The sequence below is a fragment of the Muscardinus avellanarius genome (genome assembly GCF_963383645.1).
Source record: "Muscardinus avellanarius genome assembly, chromosome: 3".
Taxonomy (NCBI): domain Eukaryota; kingdom Metazoa; phylum Chordata; class Mammalia; order Rodentia; family Gliridae; genus Muscardinus; species Muscardinus avellanarius.
Window position 1 is genome coordinate 109830152 of NC_137788.1, and position 19455 is coordinate 109849606.

The 19455-nt window shown below is 50.7% G+C and overlaps 1 protein-coding gene across 1 annotated transcript in view; it reads left to right on the plus strand.

Annotated features, from left to right (window-relative positions):
* Positions 1 to 14760: 14760 nt before the first annotated feature.
* Positions 14761 to 19455, plus strand: part of NOS1AP (nitric oxide synthase 1 adaptor protein) — a gene marked incomplete at both ends in the record, with an annotated part of 121441 nt that continues 116746 nt past the window's right edge. Inside the window, one exon of the mRNA XM_080691525.1 lies at positions 14761 to 14865. Coding sequence (XP_080547651.1) covers positions 14761 to 14865 — 105 coding nt within the window. The remainder of the gene's footprint in view (positions 14866 to 19455) is intronic.

A 19455-nucleotide genomic window follows, 5' to 3' on the forward strand; every position in this document is an offset into this window, starting at 1 on the left:
GCCTCGCTAAGTAGCTGAGGCTGTCCACGAACCATGATCCTCCTGTCTCAGCCTCCTGAATGCTAGGATTACAAGCATTTGCCACCACGCCCAGCTTATTTTTATTTTGAAACAGGGTCTCACTGGGTTGGTGAGAGTCTCCCTACTTGCTGAGGCTGTCCTCGGACCTGTGATCCTCCTGTCTCAGCTTCCCAAGTACTGGGATTACAGGTGTGCACCACTGTGCCGGGTGAAATACACCCTTTTTAATTTTGAAACAGTCTTACTAAGTTGGTGAGGATCTTGCTTAGTTACTGAGGCTCTTATAGCCTCCCAAGTATCTTTATTATATGCAGATATAATGATTATTATATGCAGATATAATGATCATATGCAGATATGATTATTCTAAGCAAATATAATTATTATTATATACAGATATAATTCCCTATCTGAGCTGTTGATATTATTTCTGTTAGTGAGCGCCTGCCGAGAGTCATGTACGTTTTCTTGTGACATATTTCCTGGCACCCGTGCATCTATCTGCATTTTCTTACATTAGAGCACGGAGGTGGGCGCGCTGTTGCACACCTGCGATCCCAGGGACGCGGGAGGTTGAAGCTGGAGGATCGCAGGTTTGAGGCCAGCCTCAGCAAGTTAGCAAGGCTCTCAGCAACCTCGAGACAGCCTGTTTCAGAATAAAAAAAATAAAATAGGGCTAGGGGTGTAGCTCCGAGGTCCACTCACGCCCTGGCTCACTCACACAGGTGGGACCTTCGCAGGTGCCGAGGTTCGGGGCCTGTGGAGTCGGGGCCGCGCCAGAGTTCTCCGGCTCCGAGCCTCGCCTGCTCGCGAAGGTCTAAGCCTGGGCCCGCTGTCCACGCTGCAGCCCCGCCAGGAGGTGACTTGGAGACCAGTGGACACCCCGCGGCTCAGGCCCCGCTTGGGAAGGATGTTCAGACCGGGAGTGTAGCGCCACCTGCTGTCGCCGCTGTTTCTCTCTTCCCTCTCCCTCCCTCCCTCCCTCCTCCTCCCTCCTCTCCTTCCTTCCTTCCTTCCTTCCTTCCTTCCTTCCTTCCTTCCTTCCTTCCTTCCTTCCTTCTTTCCTGGGTTGAACCCAGGAGCATTCTGCCTCCAATTTACACAGCCAGCCCATTTAGTTTTGTGTGTGTGTGTGTGTGTGTGTGTGTGTGTGTGTGTGTGGTACCAGGGATGTGTCTTGCACAAGCTCCTAATTATTTGCAAGATCTGTAAGGAGCCTCATTTCTCATATGAATCTATTGTAGTGATAGGAAAAATTTACTTGCTAAATCGTATAAATGCAGGAAAGTCTTGTCTTTTGTATTTTGTGGTACTGGGGCTTGAACCCGGGGCATTCTGCCTCTGGGCTACACCCCTGCCCAATTTTAATTTTGTTTTGAAACAGCCTCTCACTGGGTGGATGAGAGTCTCACACTTGCTAAGGCTGTCCTTGAGCCTGTGAACCTCCTGTCTCAGCCTCCCGAGTACTGGAATTACAAGCATGTGCCGCCATGTTTGCTTATTATTTTTTATTTATTTATTTATTTATTTTTGTGGTACTGGGGTTCCTAGAAGCCCTTCTACCTCCAGGCTACACTCCCAGACCTAATATATATACACACACACATATATACATATATACACATGTATATGTGTATATATGTATATATACACACACACATATACATATATATACACATATATATATGTGTATATATATGTATTTTTTTTTGAAACAGGGTCTCTTAAGCCAGCACGGCTGACTTCAAACCTGCGCCATCCTCCTGTATCTGCCTCCCAAGTGTGGGGATTACAAGTGTGCGCCACCATGCCTGGCCTTATTATTTTATTTTGAAATACAATGTCTCCAACTAGCTGAGGCTGGCCTGGGAAGCTGCAATCCTCCTGTCTCAGCCTCCCAAGTACTGGGATTACAAGTAGGTGCCACCACGCCTGGTTTGTGAAAGTCTCTCCTCTCTGTCGTCTCTGTCTCTCTGTTGAACCGGGAGTGTAGCGCCACCTGCTGTCGCCGCTGCTTCTCTCTTTCCTCTTCCCTCTCCCTCCCTCCTCCTCCTCCCTCCTCTCCTTCCTTCCTTCCTTCCTTCCTTCCTTCCTTCCTTCCTTCCTTCTTTCCTGGGTTGAACCCAGGAGCATTCTATTTTTTTGTGTGTGGTACTGGGGATGGAACCCAGAGGCATTCTACCTTTGAGCTACACCCCCAGCTCTGTTTTTATTCTTTTTTTTTTTTTAACAGGGTCTCACTGAGTTGCAGAGGGCCTCACTAAGCAGCTGAGGCTGTCCGCGAACCCTGATCCTCTTGTCTCAGCCTCTCAAATGTTGAGATTACAAGCATGCCCACCACGCCCGGCTACCCTAGAGCATTCTGAATTTAAGCTATACCCCGACCCTTTTTATCTTCAAACAGGGTCCTGTGACGAGGCTGCTGAGAGGCTAGCTCAGCTGTCCTCGAGCCTGCGATCTTCCAGTCTCAGCCTCCTGAGTGCGGGATCACAGGCCTGCGCCACAGAGCTGGCTGCATTTCAGTTCTTAAAGCCGGAGCCTGCGTCTTCCGAGACGGTCTGTGAGGCCGCGCGGTGACGGCTCTGGTGACCGAGTGCAGCGCACCGGATTCCGCGGCTTACTGGCTGTTCTCACGAAATGGGCTCACTGGCTTAGCAGTTCCCGTTTTCTTCCGCACACATCACATCAGATATTACCCTTTCTTTCTGATTTTTTTTGGGCTAATTTATTCCTATTTTAAGCACTTAGATGAGGACATTTTAATTTTAGGTTCACTTTCCTTTTATCGTCGTGTATTTATATGCTCTATGCACGCGCGCCAGCACCGAGGACCATTTGCGATGTGGAAATCAGCTCACCTCTCTTCTCTAGGTTCTGATTAAATTTGAGGTTTCTCAGAGGGAACCACAGAATATGAGGGTTGGAAGACACCCCGGTGGCAACGTTTATTGCTTTACAGATGGGGAAACTGAGGCCCAGAAAAACCAAAGCCACGTGTCAAAGATTCTCAGCTGCTGTCCAAGTGGCAAAGTTGGAGTCGGATTCAGAGCGTATGTCCGCAAGGACGGTAGCTCTGTGTGTGTGTGGGGGAGGGGCGTGCTGGAACTACAGCCCTGGTCTATATTTTTATTGTATTTTGAAACAGGGTCTTGCTAAATTGCTGAGGCTGACCTTGAACATGTGATCCTCCTGTCTCAGCCTCCCAAGAGTTGGATAACAAGTGTGTGTTCTCATTTCCACAGACAACGTACATAAAAATTCAGCTGAAATAGTTTTACTTTTGGAGTCTATTTTCTTTTTTTGTGGTGCTGGGGATGGAACCCAGGGGCATTCTACCTCTGAGCTACAGCCCCAGCCTGATTTTTTATTCTTTATTTTGAAACAGGATCTCACTAAGTTGTGCAGGGCCTCACTAAGTAGTTGAGGCTGACTGTGAACTTAGATCCTCCTGCCTCCGCCTCCCAAGTGCTGGGCTATAAGCGTGCATGACCACACCCAGCTACTTTGGGTCTTTTTCAATGCAGAGAGTCTGTTGTGATTTTAGCCTGTTTACATATGTAAAGTTTTATCATTCCCACGCAAGCGGACATTTGTAGCACTTCATGCTATTCTCCGAAGACAAAAAATTCAAATTAAAAGAGTAGTTTAAAAATATTACTGGCCAACTTCATTAGAATCCCCACCACTGTCTTTGAATAAAAATGCTCAGAGCTGGGCATGCTGGAGGCTAAGAAAGGAGGATCACAGGTTTGAGGCTGGCTTCAGCAAGTCAGTGAGACCTTGTTTCAAAGTAAAAAAATAAGAAGCCCCTGGGCTCAATCCCCAGTAGTAGGAGGAGAAAGAAACAAAAGGTGTGTGTGTGTTTTTTTTCAGGCTGCTTTCTGACCTCCCGGGAGCATGTCACTACTCTGGCCACTAGATGGCACCAGAGACCGCTTTTCCCTCCTGAAAGTGGCCAGGGGTGGCAAGGGTGCTGCTGGTGCTAGGGAAGGCTGTGGGTTTGCCTGGCTGGGGGCAGTGCCAGGGCAGGGGCTGTGCCAGACGCAGCAGCCCGAGCTCCAGCTCCAGCTCTGCCCTCTCAATCACTGGACTCCTCTGGCCTTCATCTTCCCACTTAGAAAAAAGGGGCCCTGCAGGGGGCATACCTGCTGTCCCAGCACTTGGCAGGCTGAGACGGGAGGATTGCAGTTTTGAGGCCAGTCTCAGCAAGCTGGCAAAACCCTCAACAACTTAGCGAGGCACCGTTTCAAAATAAAAATAAAATAAAATAAAATAAAATAAATAGGGCCAATGGGTGTAGCTTGGAGATAGAATATCCCCTGGGTTCAATCCCCAGTACCAAACAAAGCAAGACATGCTGGGCGTGGTGGTGCATGCTTGTAATCCTAGCGCTTGGGAGGCTGAGACAGGACGATTGCACAGGGCCATTCTGTCTCCGAGCCACACCCCCAGCCCTGTTTTTTGTTCTTTATTTTGAAACAGGGTCTCACTGAGTTGCAGAGGGCCTCACTAGCAGCTGAGGCTGGCCGTGAACCGCAATCCACCTGTCTCAACCTCCCAAATGCTGGGATTACAACCTAGGCAGTACTCAGTCCCAAATACCTGTGATTACAGACAGAGGCATGTGCCACTGTGCTCAGGGCTTTTTCTTTTTTTGTTTTGGGGATTGGATGCAGTGGTGTTCTACCTCCGAGGTGTACCCACCAGCTTTTGAAACAGGGGCTCATTGGGTTGTTGAGGGTCTTGCTAAATTGCTGAGGCTGGCCTGAATCTGCGATCCTCCTGTCTCAGCCTCCCAAGTACTGGTCACAGGTGTGCACTACCTACCGCACCCCCTCAGCCTTGCTCTTTGGAGATTCCGTCCCACAGCACCCTCGCCTTGACCTCTTTGCTGAGCTAGCTGTTGGAGTGGCTGCTTTCCCAGTGAGGTGTGAACACGAGGAGCATTTGTTCTGAATTAAACTTGGCTGCAGTTCGTGGGTTGTGGGGCACCTGGAGCGCAAATCCCAGAGGCTGCCTCTGGGCCGTGGGGGGCGCAGCTCACTGCTCAGCGGGGAGCTTGGGGGCCTCCAGCACCTTGGAGTGAGTGGTGTGGACAGGGCCAGAGGTTTATAAAAGAGATCGCACGACCTTTTAAGGGAGTGAGGCTGCCTTTAGTGATGGGAAACTGTTCCTGCAGGACCAGGAGCCTGGGCGCTGCCCTCGCTGGTTATCTTGAAACACCTTTAACCGTGTGTGTGTGTGTGTGTGTGTGTGTGTGTGTGTGTGTGTGTGTTTACTAGGGATAGGACCCAGGGGCATTCTACCTCGGAGCTCCACCCCCAGCCCTATTTTATTTCTTATTTCAAAACAGAGGCTCACTAAATTGCCGAGGCTGGCCTCAATCTTCCTGTCTCAGCCTCCCAAGTACAGAGATCACAGGTGTGCGCCTCCACTCCCAGCTGGTAGCTTTTTTCTTTTCCTTTTTGTGGTACTGGGGATGGAACCCAGGGGCATTCTCCCTCTGAGCTCCACCCCCAGCTCTATTTTTTATTCTTTATTTTGAAACAGGGTCTCACTGAGTTGCAGAGGGCCTCACTAAGTTGCTGAGGCTGTCCATGAACCGTGATCCTCCTGTCTCAGCCTCTCGGATACTGGGATTACAAGTGTGCACCACCAGGCCCGGCTTTTTTTTTTTTTTTTTTTAAACAAAAGCACTAGTAACCTGGCCTGGTGGTGCACACCTGAAATCCCAGTACTTGAGAGGCTGAGACAGGAAGATGGCATGGATCAAGGCCAGCCTCAGAAACTTAGTAAGACTGTTTCAAAATAAAAAAATAAAAAAGACTGGGGGAGTGTAGCACATTAGTGGGTGATCTGGAGGAGATTTATTTATTTATGTATGTATCTATTTAGTGGTGCTCGGGCTCAAACCCAGGGCCATGTGCATGCCAAGCACACTCTATCCCACTAAGACACACCACAAGCTGGGCATAGTGGCACACGCTTGTAATCCCTGCGCTTGGGAGGCTGAGACAGGAGGATCGACAGGAGGATCGCACAGGTTCAAAGCCAGCTTCAGCTACTTAGTGAGGCTCTCAGCAACTGTTTCCAAATAAAGTATAAAATAGGTCTGGGAGTGTAGCCCAGAGGTAGAAAGCCCCTGGGTTTCATCCCAGGACCACAAAAAACAAAACAAAAGAACAACTAAGACACACCACAGCCCTTTTGCTGTGTGTGTGTGTGTGTGTGTGTGTGTGTGTGTGTGTGTGTTGTGTGTTACTGGGAGTTGAATCCAAGGACATTCTTCCCTGAGCTATACCTTCAACCCTACTTATTCTTTTTTAGTTTGCCAAAGAGTTTCTCTAAGTTGCTGAGGCTGGCCTTGAACCTGCGACCCTTCTGACTTAGCCTCTGGTCCTGAGGTTACAGACGTGCGCCACCGTTCCTGGCTCCATTTTACTTTTTTTCAAAGCAGCTCCAACAATGCCAACAAGCTTCGCACCTCCAAAGACGGGTCTGAAATAAACCGTGTGCTCTACTGACCGCGCACTCCATGGTCTCCACGGCTGGCTCGACCCCTGGGTCGTCTCGCCTTAAGAACGTGGACTTTGAAAAGAGGAACCGAGATCAGTTACCATGACACAGGACGGATTTAGTTGAGGAGCGAGCCCCAACTTTCTGCACCTAACAGCTGGGCTTTCTTGGTGTTTTAAATAGAGAGCTAATGAAAATAGTCTCAGATTTAGGAATAGAAGTCTAGGCTTGGAGGGGTGGACGCAAAAGCCTTGAAGCTGGCTTCAGTAGAGAAGGCTCCCCGCCAGGAGTTTGCCCTACGATAGGGGCACCGAAACATACCATATGAAGACCAGGGGAGGGGATAACGCTCAGCGAGGCTAAAGTCATCTGAAGAGTTGAAAGCAGTTGAAGCCGCACACTGTGACACACACCTGTAACCCCAGCAGGCGGGAGCCTGAGACAAGAGGATCACAGGTTCGAGGCTGGCCTCAGCAACTTAGCAAGATTTTCAGCAATGTAGCGAGACCCTGTCTCGAAATTAAAAATAAAAAGGGCTGGGGGTACAGCATTGAGGTAGAATGCCCCTGGGTTCAATCTCCAGTAGCAAATAAATAAAAAGTAAAAATAAATAAGTACAAAAAAGGGTTGGGTGTATAGCTCGGAGTTAGAATGCCTGGGTTCATCCTCAAGCGCCACAGAAGAAGAAATGGAAATAAAAAGCAGGTGGGTTTGAGCAGCGTGAGGCACCTTGGACTCGGGTGTGCTTGGTTATTTTCTTTGTGGTGCTGGATACCAGTGGGAGGACTATCAGGTCAAGTCTTGATAACCGTAGGCTATGGAAAACTCAACTGTCCCAGTATGCCAGGACTTTTTTTTTCTTGCGGTACTGGGGATGACTCCAGCCCTATTTTTTTATCCTTTATTTAATTAATTTATTTAATTTTGGTGGTACTGGGGTTCCTGGAAACCCTTCTACCTCCAGGCTACACTCCCAGACACCTATTTTCTATATTTTTATTTGGAAACAGGGTGTCTTTAGCCAGCGAGGCCGGCTTCGAACCTGCGCGATCCTCCTGTCTCTGCCTCCCAAGCCTGGGGATTACAAGCGTGCACCACCACGCCCGGATTTTTCTCCTTTATTTTGAAACAGGGTCTTACTAAATTGCAGAGGGCCTCACTAAGTAGTTGAGGCTGTCTGTGAACCCCATCCTCCTGTCTCAGCCTCCCAAACGCTGGGATGACGAGTGTGCGCCACCACGCCTGGCGCTTTTCTGCAGTGCTGGGGACTGAACTGGTCCTTCGTGCTAAGCAAGTGCTCTTCTCCCAAGCTACATCCCCGGCCTCGCTTCAATCCTAGATTAAAGAAAAAGGTTTTGGCTTGGCCTCATGGGGGGTGTCCAGCACAGACGTCCGGCCACCCCAGCAGTCCAGGGATGCAGTCCAGCATCAACGGAGGGCTCCCGGAGGGTGCTCATGTGCTGTCTCCTCGGGGACCCCGGGACATCGTGCAGATCCGGTCTGTAAGGCCCCTGCCTGCTCCTAAGCAAACTCCTCCCCTGCCTTCAAGCCCAGCCCAAGCCTGGCCTCCAGCCCCAGGGACTGTGCTTCCCAGAAGCCTCTGCGCTCCTCATTTTATATGACAGCCGCCTTAACCTTGGCAGGTAAGGGCGGGAAGGGCCCCTCTCCCCGGGGAATCATGACAGCAGGTGCTTGTTAGATGCACAGAAAGCTGCGGAATCAATAGACATTTCTTGCCCCGAATAGTTAACAGGGCCAAGAAATACAGTGACAACCTTGAACTGGAGAATCTTCTGCATGAGAGAGGAAGAGGTGGTTACCGCGTCCAGGGGGATTACTTGGCAGTTCTCCCTGAGAAAGGAGACACAGCCTCAACTCACAATTCTTTCTTTCTTTCTTTCTTTCTTTCTTTCTTTCTTTCTTTCTTCCTTCCTTCCTTCCTTCCTTCCTTCCTTCCTTCCTTCCTTCCTTCCTTTCCTTTATTTTGCAGTACTGGGGATGGAACCCAGGGGCTTTCTACCTCTGAGCTACACTCCCAGCCCTATTTTTTTATTCTTTATTTTGAAACAGGGTCTCACTGAGTTGTTGCAAAAGGCCTCACTAAGTAGCTGAGACTGGCCACAAACCGTGACCCTCCTGTCTCAGTTTCCCGAATGCTGGGATTACAAGCACGAGCCACCACACCTGGCCCATGGTCCTATTTTCACCTGATAGTGTTTGGGGCATAAGGACTTAAAAATCATTAACTCATCTTAACATGATTTATCTCCGAAAAGAAAAATAAACAGATAGCATTCTCGTGTTGGGTACAGGAGCACATGTCTGTAATCCCAGCACCTGGGAGGCTGAGGCAGAAAGATCACAGATTCAAGGCCAGCCTCAGCAGCATAGTGAATTTTAAAATTAAAATTAAAAAAGGAGCTGGGCGTGGTGGCTTATGCTTGTAATCCCAGCGCTTGGGAGGCTGAGACAGGAGGATCGCACGGGTTCGAAGCCAGCCTCAGCTACTTAGTGAGGCTCTCGGCAACTTAGTGAGACCCTGTTTGCAAATAAAATATAAAAATAGGTCTGGGAGTATAGCCCAGAGGTAGAAAAGCCCCTGGGTTCCACCCCCAGTACCACACAAAAAAAAGTTTTTTTAAAGGGCTGGGGGTATAATTTGGAAGTAGAATGGCCCTGGGTTCAATCTATAATAACTACGGAAGACATAAAAAAATAATAAATATAAAAGCTTGGTGTGGTGGCGCACGCTTGTAATCCCAACGCTTGGGAGGCTGAGACAGGAGGATCACGCAGGTTTGAAGCTAGCCTCAGCTACTGAGTGAGGCTCTCAGCAAATTAATGAGACCCTGTTTCCAAATAAAATATAAAAAAATAGGTCTGGGAGTATAGCCCAGAGGTAGAAAGACCCTGGGTTCCATCCCCAGTACCACAAAATAAATAAATAAATAAATAAATAAATAAATAAATAAATAAATAAAAGAAAATAAAGAAAAAAGTTATACTCTCTATCACTAATGCTTTCTAATAGAAGTTTGATTTATTAGGCGTTTTACCATGTGAGCAACGGAGTATCATATATCACGATGCCGGCCTACGTATTTTCTTCCCTAATTAAAACTGACTCTACCCCATAAACCGAGCAAGCCATATTTTTTACTGAATCATGTATTTCTGTTTTACAGGTAAGTCTTTCTACTGAAGTATGCATATCAAATTTTGTAAATCAAATATTCACTGGTGTGTGTGTGTGTGTGTGTGTGTGTGTGTGTGTGTGGTACTAGGGATTGAATCCAGGGGCATTCTACCTCTGAACTACACTCCCGGCCTATTTTATTATTTTTATTTTGAAGTAGGGTCTCAGTAAGCTGCTAAAAATCTCTAAATTACTGAGGTTGACCTCAAAACCCGCGATCCTCCTGTCCTGGCCTCCCAAGAACTGGGATTCCAGGCCTGCACCACTGTGCCCAGCTTATAAGCCAAATATTCTTTCAAATCAACTTCCTGAAGGGAACAGAATGCCTTTTGGCTTCCAAGTGTAGCTCAACAGCCTCCAGGAGACAAAATTAGAGGCGTGAAGGGAAGCAGAGGCTGGCTGAGCCACCCTCCTCTAGCACTCTCCCACACGATCCGGACTAGGAAGGCAAGAATCCAGCACTGCGTACCAGAGGTGCTGGGTGCTGGGTGCTGGGTGCTGCCAGGCGCCTGTGGTCCCTGCGGCTCAGGAGGCTGAGGCAGGAGGATCCTTTGAGCCCAGGCTTGTGAGGTCAGCCTAGGCGAGACAGAAACCTTGCCTCAAAGAAAAGAAAAAGACCATGAAAATATGAGGAGCCTTTTGAAGCTAAGGGCTATACAATGGTAGGAAATCATAACGTGTTGTTACCGTTGAATCTTTTCTTTGTACAAAGATTTTGTAACCAAGCCGGGCGTGGTGGTGCATGCTTGTAATCCCAGCACTCGGGAGGCTGAGACAGGAGGATCGCAGGTTCAGGGACAGCCTCAGCTACTTAGTGAGGCCCTTTGTAACTCAGTGAGACCCTGTTTCAAAATAACGGTAACTAATACTTGGGAGGCTGAGACACGAGACCGATAGGTTTGAGGCCAGCCTCAGCAACTTAGCGAGGAGACCTTATTTCAAAATAAAAAAATAAAAAGGGCCGGGGGTGTAGCTCAAAGGCAGAATGCCCCAGGGCTCAGTCTCCAGTATACATATAGATGTTGTGAGTTCCCTCTCTCTGTGTCTCTGAGCAGTACCGAGCACCTCCTCGGCTTCTAGTTTGTTGTCTTTATGATGAAGGAGGTGAATTAGATGGATCTGAATGTGCATCTTCTGTTTAGTGCTGGGAATTGAACCCAGGGCCTAGAGCTTGCTAAGTAAGGACTCTATCACCAAGCTATAGTACCAGCCCTTTTAAAATAATTTTATTTTGAGACAAGGTCTTTCTGAGTTACAGGGCTGGCCTTGAGCTTTTGATCTTCCTGCCTCTGGCTTCCAGGTAGCTAGGATTGTGTGACCACCATGCCTAGCTACACTATATAATATCATTAAATGTACTTTATTATTATTATATTTTGGTGGAACTAGGGGTGGAACCCAGGGGCTTTTCTACCTCCGGGCTCTACACCCAGACCTATTTTATATTTTATTTGGAAACAGGGTCTCACTAAGTAGCTGAGGCTGGCTTCGAACCTGCGCGATCCTCCTGTCTCAGCCTCCCAAGCGCGGGGATTACAAGTGTGCGCCACCACGCCCGGACATTAATGTTTTTAGACTAAGCTTTTTTATGGTACTGGAGATTGAATCCTGGGGCACTCTGCCTTCGAGCTACACTCCTGGCTCTGTTTTATTTGGAACCAGGGTCTCACTAGGTTGCTGAGAGTCCCACTGTCGCCCGGCACTGTCCTTGAACCTTCTGTCCTCCTGTCCCAGCCTCCCAAGTACTGGGATTACAAGCGTGCACCACCACGCCCGCCTCGGCTAAGCTTTTTTTTTTTTTTTTTTTTTTTTTTTAGTATTATTATGTAATGTTTAAAATACAGATGGATTTAGAAAGTGCTCCATGTATCTGTCATCCACCATAAGAAATAAAACTTGATTTTTTTATGAATTTGGAAATGCTGAGGGTGAAATTCAGTTATATTTAAAGGTGTAAAAACAAGATTAAAGTCATGCTAAAAAAAAAATCGAAGAGGAAATTGCTTTGGATGCCCATTGTTTCTAGAAAATGGAGTTTCTGTGCCCGTGTGGTATTGACGCGTCATTCTGCAGAGGCCAAAGTGTAGAAAGCTGGCCTCTCCTCTTTGGAACCTTTCAACCTACTGAAAGAGAAGGAGTACAGCTCAGCAACACACACCCAAGGAAAACACAGGCCTTGATTCCGACAGGAGTGTAAGTAGCAGTAAGAAACTTCCCTTGGCACCGGCTGTGCCGTTGACACAGAGTTGACGTGGGTTCCAGTTCCGGCTCCTAGCGGGGTTGTGGTGGCGCATGCCTGTAATCAGTGATGGGAGGCTGCGATAGGAGGTTTGTAGGTTGGAGGCCAGCCCCAGTCACTTAGCAAGACCCTGTCTCAAAAGGCACAAAGACCTGGGGTGTACCTCCGGGGTGGGTCACCCTGGCTTTCATCCTCAGTACTGGAACACCACCAACAACAAACTCCTGGCTCCTTTCCTTTGTGTGAACTGGGCAAGGGAGGCACTTCCTCTGTGCCCTGGTCTCTTTGTAAAGCAGAGCTAACTTTAGGATTGTTGTGAATATTTAACTAGGTAATACACGTCGGACAAGCGAGGCTGCCCTGCAGAGAGCGGGTGAGAATGGGAGTTCCGATCGTGGGTGCCAGTGACGAGCAGGTGTGGCCGTGCGCGGTCCACGCAACGGGCCCTCGGGGGCTTTGGGGCTTCTGCCTTTCTGCCCACATCTTGCCTAGACACAATGTGTTATAGTCTCAGCTATGAAATTCTGCTGAGATTCAGCAGCCCACGGCCATTTGACGTTTGAGGACATCTTTAATTTGGGAGAGAAAGGCAGTGACAAGTCCTTCAGGCCTTCCTTTCCTGCGTGGAGTTAGTCACCCAGCAGGCTTCACGGAGCACGCTGCCCGCGCATGTTAAAGCCCCCGTGACATTCAGAGACGGGAACGCGCCTGATTAGATCTTGTGTCCCGTGTTGATAAAAAGGTTAGTGGTTCATTTCCTTAATGCACACTCATGCATATTGCATATAAAAAAGTCTACACAGCTTGATGCTTGGGATGAGTCTGGCCCAGTGATGAGCTCGCTTCTATTCAGGGGGGCATCCCAGAAGACGCCAGCAGGCACACGAGCAGGCTGCAGGGACGGGTGACTGTTCTCTAGCCAGGTCGGAAAGATGAAAAATACAGTCACGGCAACGATGCGTCTCTCTTTAAGTTCATCATGGAGATGGGGCAGGATTGGTTTCCTTGCAACTCATCGTGGTGACTCCAAAGTTGGCTCCTGGGACGAGCAACTCAAGAAGTGTGTTCTGAGAGAGGTCTTAGGTGTCCATGGGGCACTGAGAGGGTTTCAGCTGGTGCCGCGGCGGGCTCCGGTCTTCCCAGTGACTCAGGACGCTGAGGCAGGAGGATTGCAGTATTGAGACCGGCCTGGGCAATTGAACAAGACCCTGTCACCAAAATAAAAAGGGCTGGGTGTAGCTCGGTAATAACTTCTGGCTCAACCCATGGTACTGAAGGAAAAGAAAACAAAAAAATTTTTGTTGAGTATATATGGCAATATATTTGCCATATATACTGTGGCATATATATATGGTGATTTGGTCTAAGTGACCTGATTGGTTACATTTGGAGATTTTAGGGTAAGGTTAGGTCATGTAAATTGCACCTATTATATGTCTTTACCTATGGTGCTTTGACAGATAATGAATATTTGGTCCCTAACTCTTCCTCATTTACATGGTTGGCACCGTTAAAAAACTGAATGTTTCACTGGGGCGTGGGAACCCCAGAGACAGGAGGATGGCGGTGCGCGGACAGCCTCAGCTCCTTAGTGAGGGCCCTTTGCAACTCAGTGAGACCCTGTTTCAAAATAAAGAATGAAAAATGGGCTGACGGTATAGCTCGGAGGTAGAATGCCCCTGGGTTCCATCCCCAATACTGCAAAACAAAAACAAAAACAAAACAAAAAAATTGAACATTTCACGCACACTTGTAATCCCAGTACTTGGGAGGCTGAGACAGGAGGATTGAGGTTTGAGGACAGCCTCAGCTATTTAGTGAGGCCCCCTGCAACTCAGTGAGACCCTGTTTTCAAATAAAGAATAGAAAATAGGGCTGGGGGTGTAGCTCAGAGGTAGAATGCCCCTGGGTTCCAGCCTCAGTACCTCAAAATAATAATAATAATAATAATAATAATAATAATAATAATAATAATAAAGGCTAGGGGTATAGTTCGGAGGTAGAATGCCCCTGGGTTTCCATCCCAGTACCTCAAAATAAAATAAAATAAAATAAAATAAAGAAAACAGGCTGGGGGTGTAGCTCAGAGGTAGAATGCCCCTGGGTTCCATCCCCACTAACACACACACACACACACACACACACACACAAACACACGTTGTGTAATGGCATAAAACATTGGGGATCGTCTCTTTGGCACCCCTTTTCTACTTACCCCACCTTCACGGTTTTAAATACTTAAGCTGCCCCCAAAGGACCCCGCCTGTGTCCCCCCCCAGAGCCACGCAGGGCTTGCCCTTGCAGATGGCGGCCCGGGCTCCCCCGGGGGGCGCCGCTCGGCTCCGGGGGGGCGCTGGCCGGGCCGGGCCGGGCAGACAGGATGCCCGGGGCCTCCGGACGGAGGCCAGCTCGAGGCTTCCTTCCCGGGTCCAGCCCAACCCCAGACACAAAGGTCAGCCGCGCCCCTCCCCCTCTCCACCCACAGCAGCCATGGGGCTGCCGGGCCGGGCCGGGCCGGGCCGGGGGCGGCCGGGGGCGCTGGCCGGGTGCACGGGGCGGCCCGGGTGCTGGGGGCGGCCCGGCCCGGCGGGGCTGGCGGGCACCTGGGCGGGGGGCGGGCGGCGCGAGGACCCGCCCCCGGGAGGGGCCAGCGGCGGTGACAGCGCCCGCCCCCCGCGTCCCTCCCGCGTCCACGCCGCCGCCGAGCCGGCCCGCGCCCTGCGTCCAGCCGGCCGGGTTCGCCGCGGCCAGCTCCCGGGCCCCGCGGGCCTCCCTTCGCCGGGCCGCCATGCCCAGCAAGACCAAGTACAACCTCGTGGACGACGCGCACGACCTGCGCATCCCGCTGCACAACGAGGACGCCTTCCAGCACGGCATCTGCTTCGAGGCCAAGGTGAGGCCCGGGGCCAGGGGCCGGGCCTGGGGGGCCCCGGCCGCGGGCCCGAGGGGAGGGCGGCTGCAAAGTTTGGGCGCCCCGCACCTGCAGGTCCAGCCCGGCAGTCCAGCCCGGATCCGGCAAGGGCGCAGTGGCCCCGGCCCTCCCCGCCCGGCCCGGCGCACCTGGCCCCATAGAACCGGCCTCAGGAAGCTGTGGCTATTTACCTGCCAGCTCCCGGGAGGCGCCTTCAGCCAGGGCTTTGAAAAGGGGAGCGCGCTGGCGGCTTCCCCACTGACCAGGAGGAGAGGGGTCGTTTGGGGATGGCGGGTCACCGGGCTCAGGTGTTCCAGCCACTTCCTAAAGGTCTCACTGCCAGCCATTGGCGTGGGGTGGTGGCCAGGGTGGGCGGCGGGTGAGTCCGCCGCTTTGGGGCTTCCTGGTGTCATGTGAAGTTTTAGCATCTGCTGGTTAAGAATTCAGGGAGTGACCAGGAATTTTGAGCGCAAGGCCAGAGCTCCGGTCAGGCTGCCCATCCTTGGGGAAGGGGCTGGACAAAGCCTCAGTGGTCAAGCTTCAGGTGGTGTGGAAGGCTGGCCCCGGGGGTTCCCATCATTGGGAAATCTTTCCATGGGAAAGGGGCTCTGATCTTGCCTGAGGCCCCTTGACCTCCCAGTGACTTCAGGACCCAGGGCCCTGGAGGGTGGGCACTGTCCTCCAGGGAATAGTGGGTCCTGCTGGTCTTGAGAACTGGAGGCTTAAGGCAGAGGTGGCTTTGCTCCGGTCCTAACCGCACACACAGCATCTCACCCAGGGAGAAGCCCATCAGGCACTCGGGCCCTTCAGTTCTCTTGGAGATGAGCGGTGGATCTTTTTTCTTTTTCTTTTCTTAACCTCCCTAGTACCTTTCCCCAACCGCATGTGCTAGACCCAGGGGAAGACACCCTCACCTCTTAGACACCAAATCCTGCCTGCGTCTCGGGGCTGACTGGGACCAGGCGGCCAAAATCTCACCTCGTTTCTCTCAGGATAGAGCTGGTTGGTCTCAGATGGGTTAATTTTTGTTTGGGGCTATAGATTTGATGAGTGTTTTAATTTTCTTTCCGATACAGGGGATTGAACCACTGAGCTATCCCCTGTTTTAAGTATTTCGAGAGGGTCTCCCTGAGTTGCCCAGGCTGGTCTCACATTTGCAGTTGGGTTAGCTGGGATCACCCACCGGCATGCACCATCTGCACCCGCCGGTGAGCAGGTTTTTTTCTGTTAAAGTTTCCTTAGGGCCCTGATTGGGTTTTCCTGGGTACATGTGGCTTTTGTCTTGTTTAGTTCCCCAGAGCCCTGCTTGGTAAGCATCAGTGTAAGAAGGGGATCGGATTTAAAGTGCCGTAAGCCTTGTTTATTCTTTGCACACAGTCCTCTGCATTTTGTCTCAATTAAGTGTCAAAATTGAGGGTGCAGGAGGATTTTAAAAGTCCTGATTTTAACTCCCTACGCCTGGGGTGGGGGAGAGACGGGAGCGCAGATGCTGAGGAGCATTCCATTAATGCAGCGATTATAACCAGGCTGCGGAGCCCTGGGCTGAGGCTTGCTTCCAGCTGGCTGGACCTTAAGCTCCCTCCCCAGCCCCAAACATGCAGTTTCTCTTCTAAGCAAATGTCTGGGGGCCACGTGATGTAGTTCCTATAGTAACTTCCCTGGACGCCAGTCGGCGGTGGTCACCTAGAGGTGGGTCCGCGGGGGAGCTGAGCCGGGTTGCCGGGGCAGGTCACCGGGCGCTGGGCTTCCGCCGTGGGAAGGGCAGACAAGCCGGGGCACACGGCCTGGACCCTGGCTCAGGATGGCGAGTCACACAACCCCCGGCAGAGGAGGAAACAGAGGTTCTTCTGGCCACTTGCACCTGACAAGCGCCTTCCCTGGCTGTGTCCACACCCTACAGCACAGAGTTGCAGGCTGGCTGCACGAACTCTGGGATTTTAGGGTGAACCCCACAGTGTAGGCGACCCTGTCAGGGTGCAGGCCGTGAAACATGAATGTGTGCTTGTCTTGTTGGGGATCCTTGGAATGTGAGCCCAAGACCTTCTCCTCTGAGGGCTGGAGGGCTTTCAGAATCGACGCTGGATGGAGTGATTCCATGGGGAACTGCACCTCACATTTTCTGGGATTTGCAGAGATGGAAAGGCTTCAGTTAGGTGGAAGGGAACCTTGAAGGCTAAGGCGCTGTGCACTTAAACAAAAACGCTTGTAATAATGACACGGAACCCTGATGTCTTTCACCTGTCAGACCTCACTTAGTTCTGCTTTTCTGAGCTGGGTCTCGTGTCCTTTGATCAACTTGAATGTGGGCCATGGCCGTGACAGCTGGCATTTGAACCCGAAGCCTTGACTTGACTCCTGAGCCCAGTGCTTACGCATCCAACAACTTCCATGGAGTTTTTACTCTGTGCTGGGCAGTGATTTGATTTTTTTTTTTCTGACAGTGGGGATTGAACCCAGAAACCTTCCACCTGCACCACCCCAGCCCTATTCTATTTTTTATTTTGAAGCAGGGTCTTGCTAAGTTGCAGTCTCCCAAGCACTGGGGTTTCAGGTGCGTGGCCAGGGCCGGCCTCTGGCCGTGGCTGGACTCAGTTCTCTGGTACAGTACCCTCGGGTTGCTGACTTGTAGGACTGTCTTGTAGGAAACTATCCAAACCTTTCATGCTAGGCTGGCTTGCAGATGGGGCTACTGGATGGTCCTTTGAGACCTGCACCTTTTCTGGTGGCCAGTGTGGTCGACCAGCAGTCTGTACTTGCTTTTAGAGACTCTAAAACAGCGGTGCACAGAATATCCAGAGGATCAGTAGCTGGGTGTGGGGGTACACGCCTGTAATCCTAATACTCGGGGTGTTGAGATAGGAGGATGGCGGGTTCGATGCCAACATCTACAACTTAGTGAGACCCTGCTTCAAAACAAAAAAAATGGGTGGGGCGTGGTGGCGCACACTTGTAATCCCAGCATTTGGGAGGCTGAGACCAGAGGATCATGGTTTGCAGCCAGCCTCAGCTACTTAACGAGGCCCTTCACAGCTTAGTGAGACCCTGTATCAAAAATAAAGAATAAAAACAAAATAGGGTGGTGGTGTAGCTTGGAACTAGGATGCCCCTGGTTCCATCCCCAGTACCGCCAAAAAAATTTTTTAAATAAAAATAAATAAAAAATAAAAATAAAAAGGGCTGGAGGTGTAGCTCAGAGGTAGAATGCCCCTGGGTTCAATCCCCAGCACCACACACACACACACACACACACACACACACACACAAAAGAGGATTAATAATATGTTTTATATTCGTGGGTGATTATTTTCATGGGTTTTCTCATACAAATATGTTCCTGCTTGGAGGACAGGAGTGTTAGTGTTACCTCCATATTTTGGGGTGAAAGGTGGGGGCCAGAAAGGCTAACTTGCCCTGGTCACAGTATTGATAAGTAACAGATAATAGTGAAGGTTTATTGAGCACCTGCTATGTCTGTGAATTGTTCTAGTGCTGCCAGGACTCTGTGTGTGTGTGTGTGTGTGTGTGTGTGTGTGTGTGTGTGTGTGTGTGTACGTGCGCGCGCGCACGCTGGGGATTGAATGCGGGGGCATTTGACTTCCGAGTTACACTTCCAGCCCTTTTATTTTTTTGTTTTGAAACACTGAGGACCTCACTATGTTGCTGAGACTGGCCTCAAACCTGTGATCCTCCTGTGGATTGCAGGCGTCACCAGGCCCCGAGCACTCCAGGTCTTTTGGCCCCTGGTCTCTGGCTGTCCTGCCTGTTTCTGAGGCGGCCATCCTGCGGGGTTTCCAGCCTGACTGTTCTCCGACTTCCACATGTGCTGTTCGCTGTCCTCCGTCAGGATTGGAAAGCACCTCTCCACTCACCCCATCCCCTCTGGCGGCTCCCTTTTACAGAAGTGGGAATTGAGGTGGAGGGGGAAGCCACTGACCCGAGGTCACGCAGCTGCCCACAGTCCCTGGCCCCTGGCCACCGGCAGCTTCAGTTCCCTGTGCTGTGTGACAGCGGCGGGGTTGGCTCCCGACTCATAGGCCGGAGCCAGGTAGGGCCTTTTCTCGCACGGCCGGCCGGTGCCTCTGTGGGTCCGTGGCCCCGGTCTCTGCCAGCATCCTTGGGTTCTGCGCAGTGTGCTGGCCTCTTGGGCAGTCACCTCTCCAGTGGGGATGTTCCAGGCTGGCTGGGCCTCCCAGCTACACCAGATCACTTGTGGTCCACTCTGTGGATCAAGACCGGCTACAGGGAAGGAGACCTAGACTCTACTTTTTTTTTTTTTTGGTGGTACTGGGGTGGAACCCAGGAGTTTTCTTCCTCTGGACTATACTCCCAGACCTATTTTTTACTTTATCTGGAAACAGGGTGTCACTAAGTTGCTGAGAGCCTCACTAAGTAGCTGAGGCTGGCTTCAAACCTGTGCGATCCTCCTGTCTCAGCCTCCCAAGCACAGGGATTACAAGCGTGTGTCACCACGCCCGGCTGTGAGGCCCTGTTTCAAAATAAAGAATAAAAAATAGGGCAGGGGGTGTAGCTCGGAGGTTATATGCCCCTGGGTTTCATCCCCAGACCTGCACA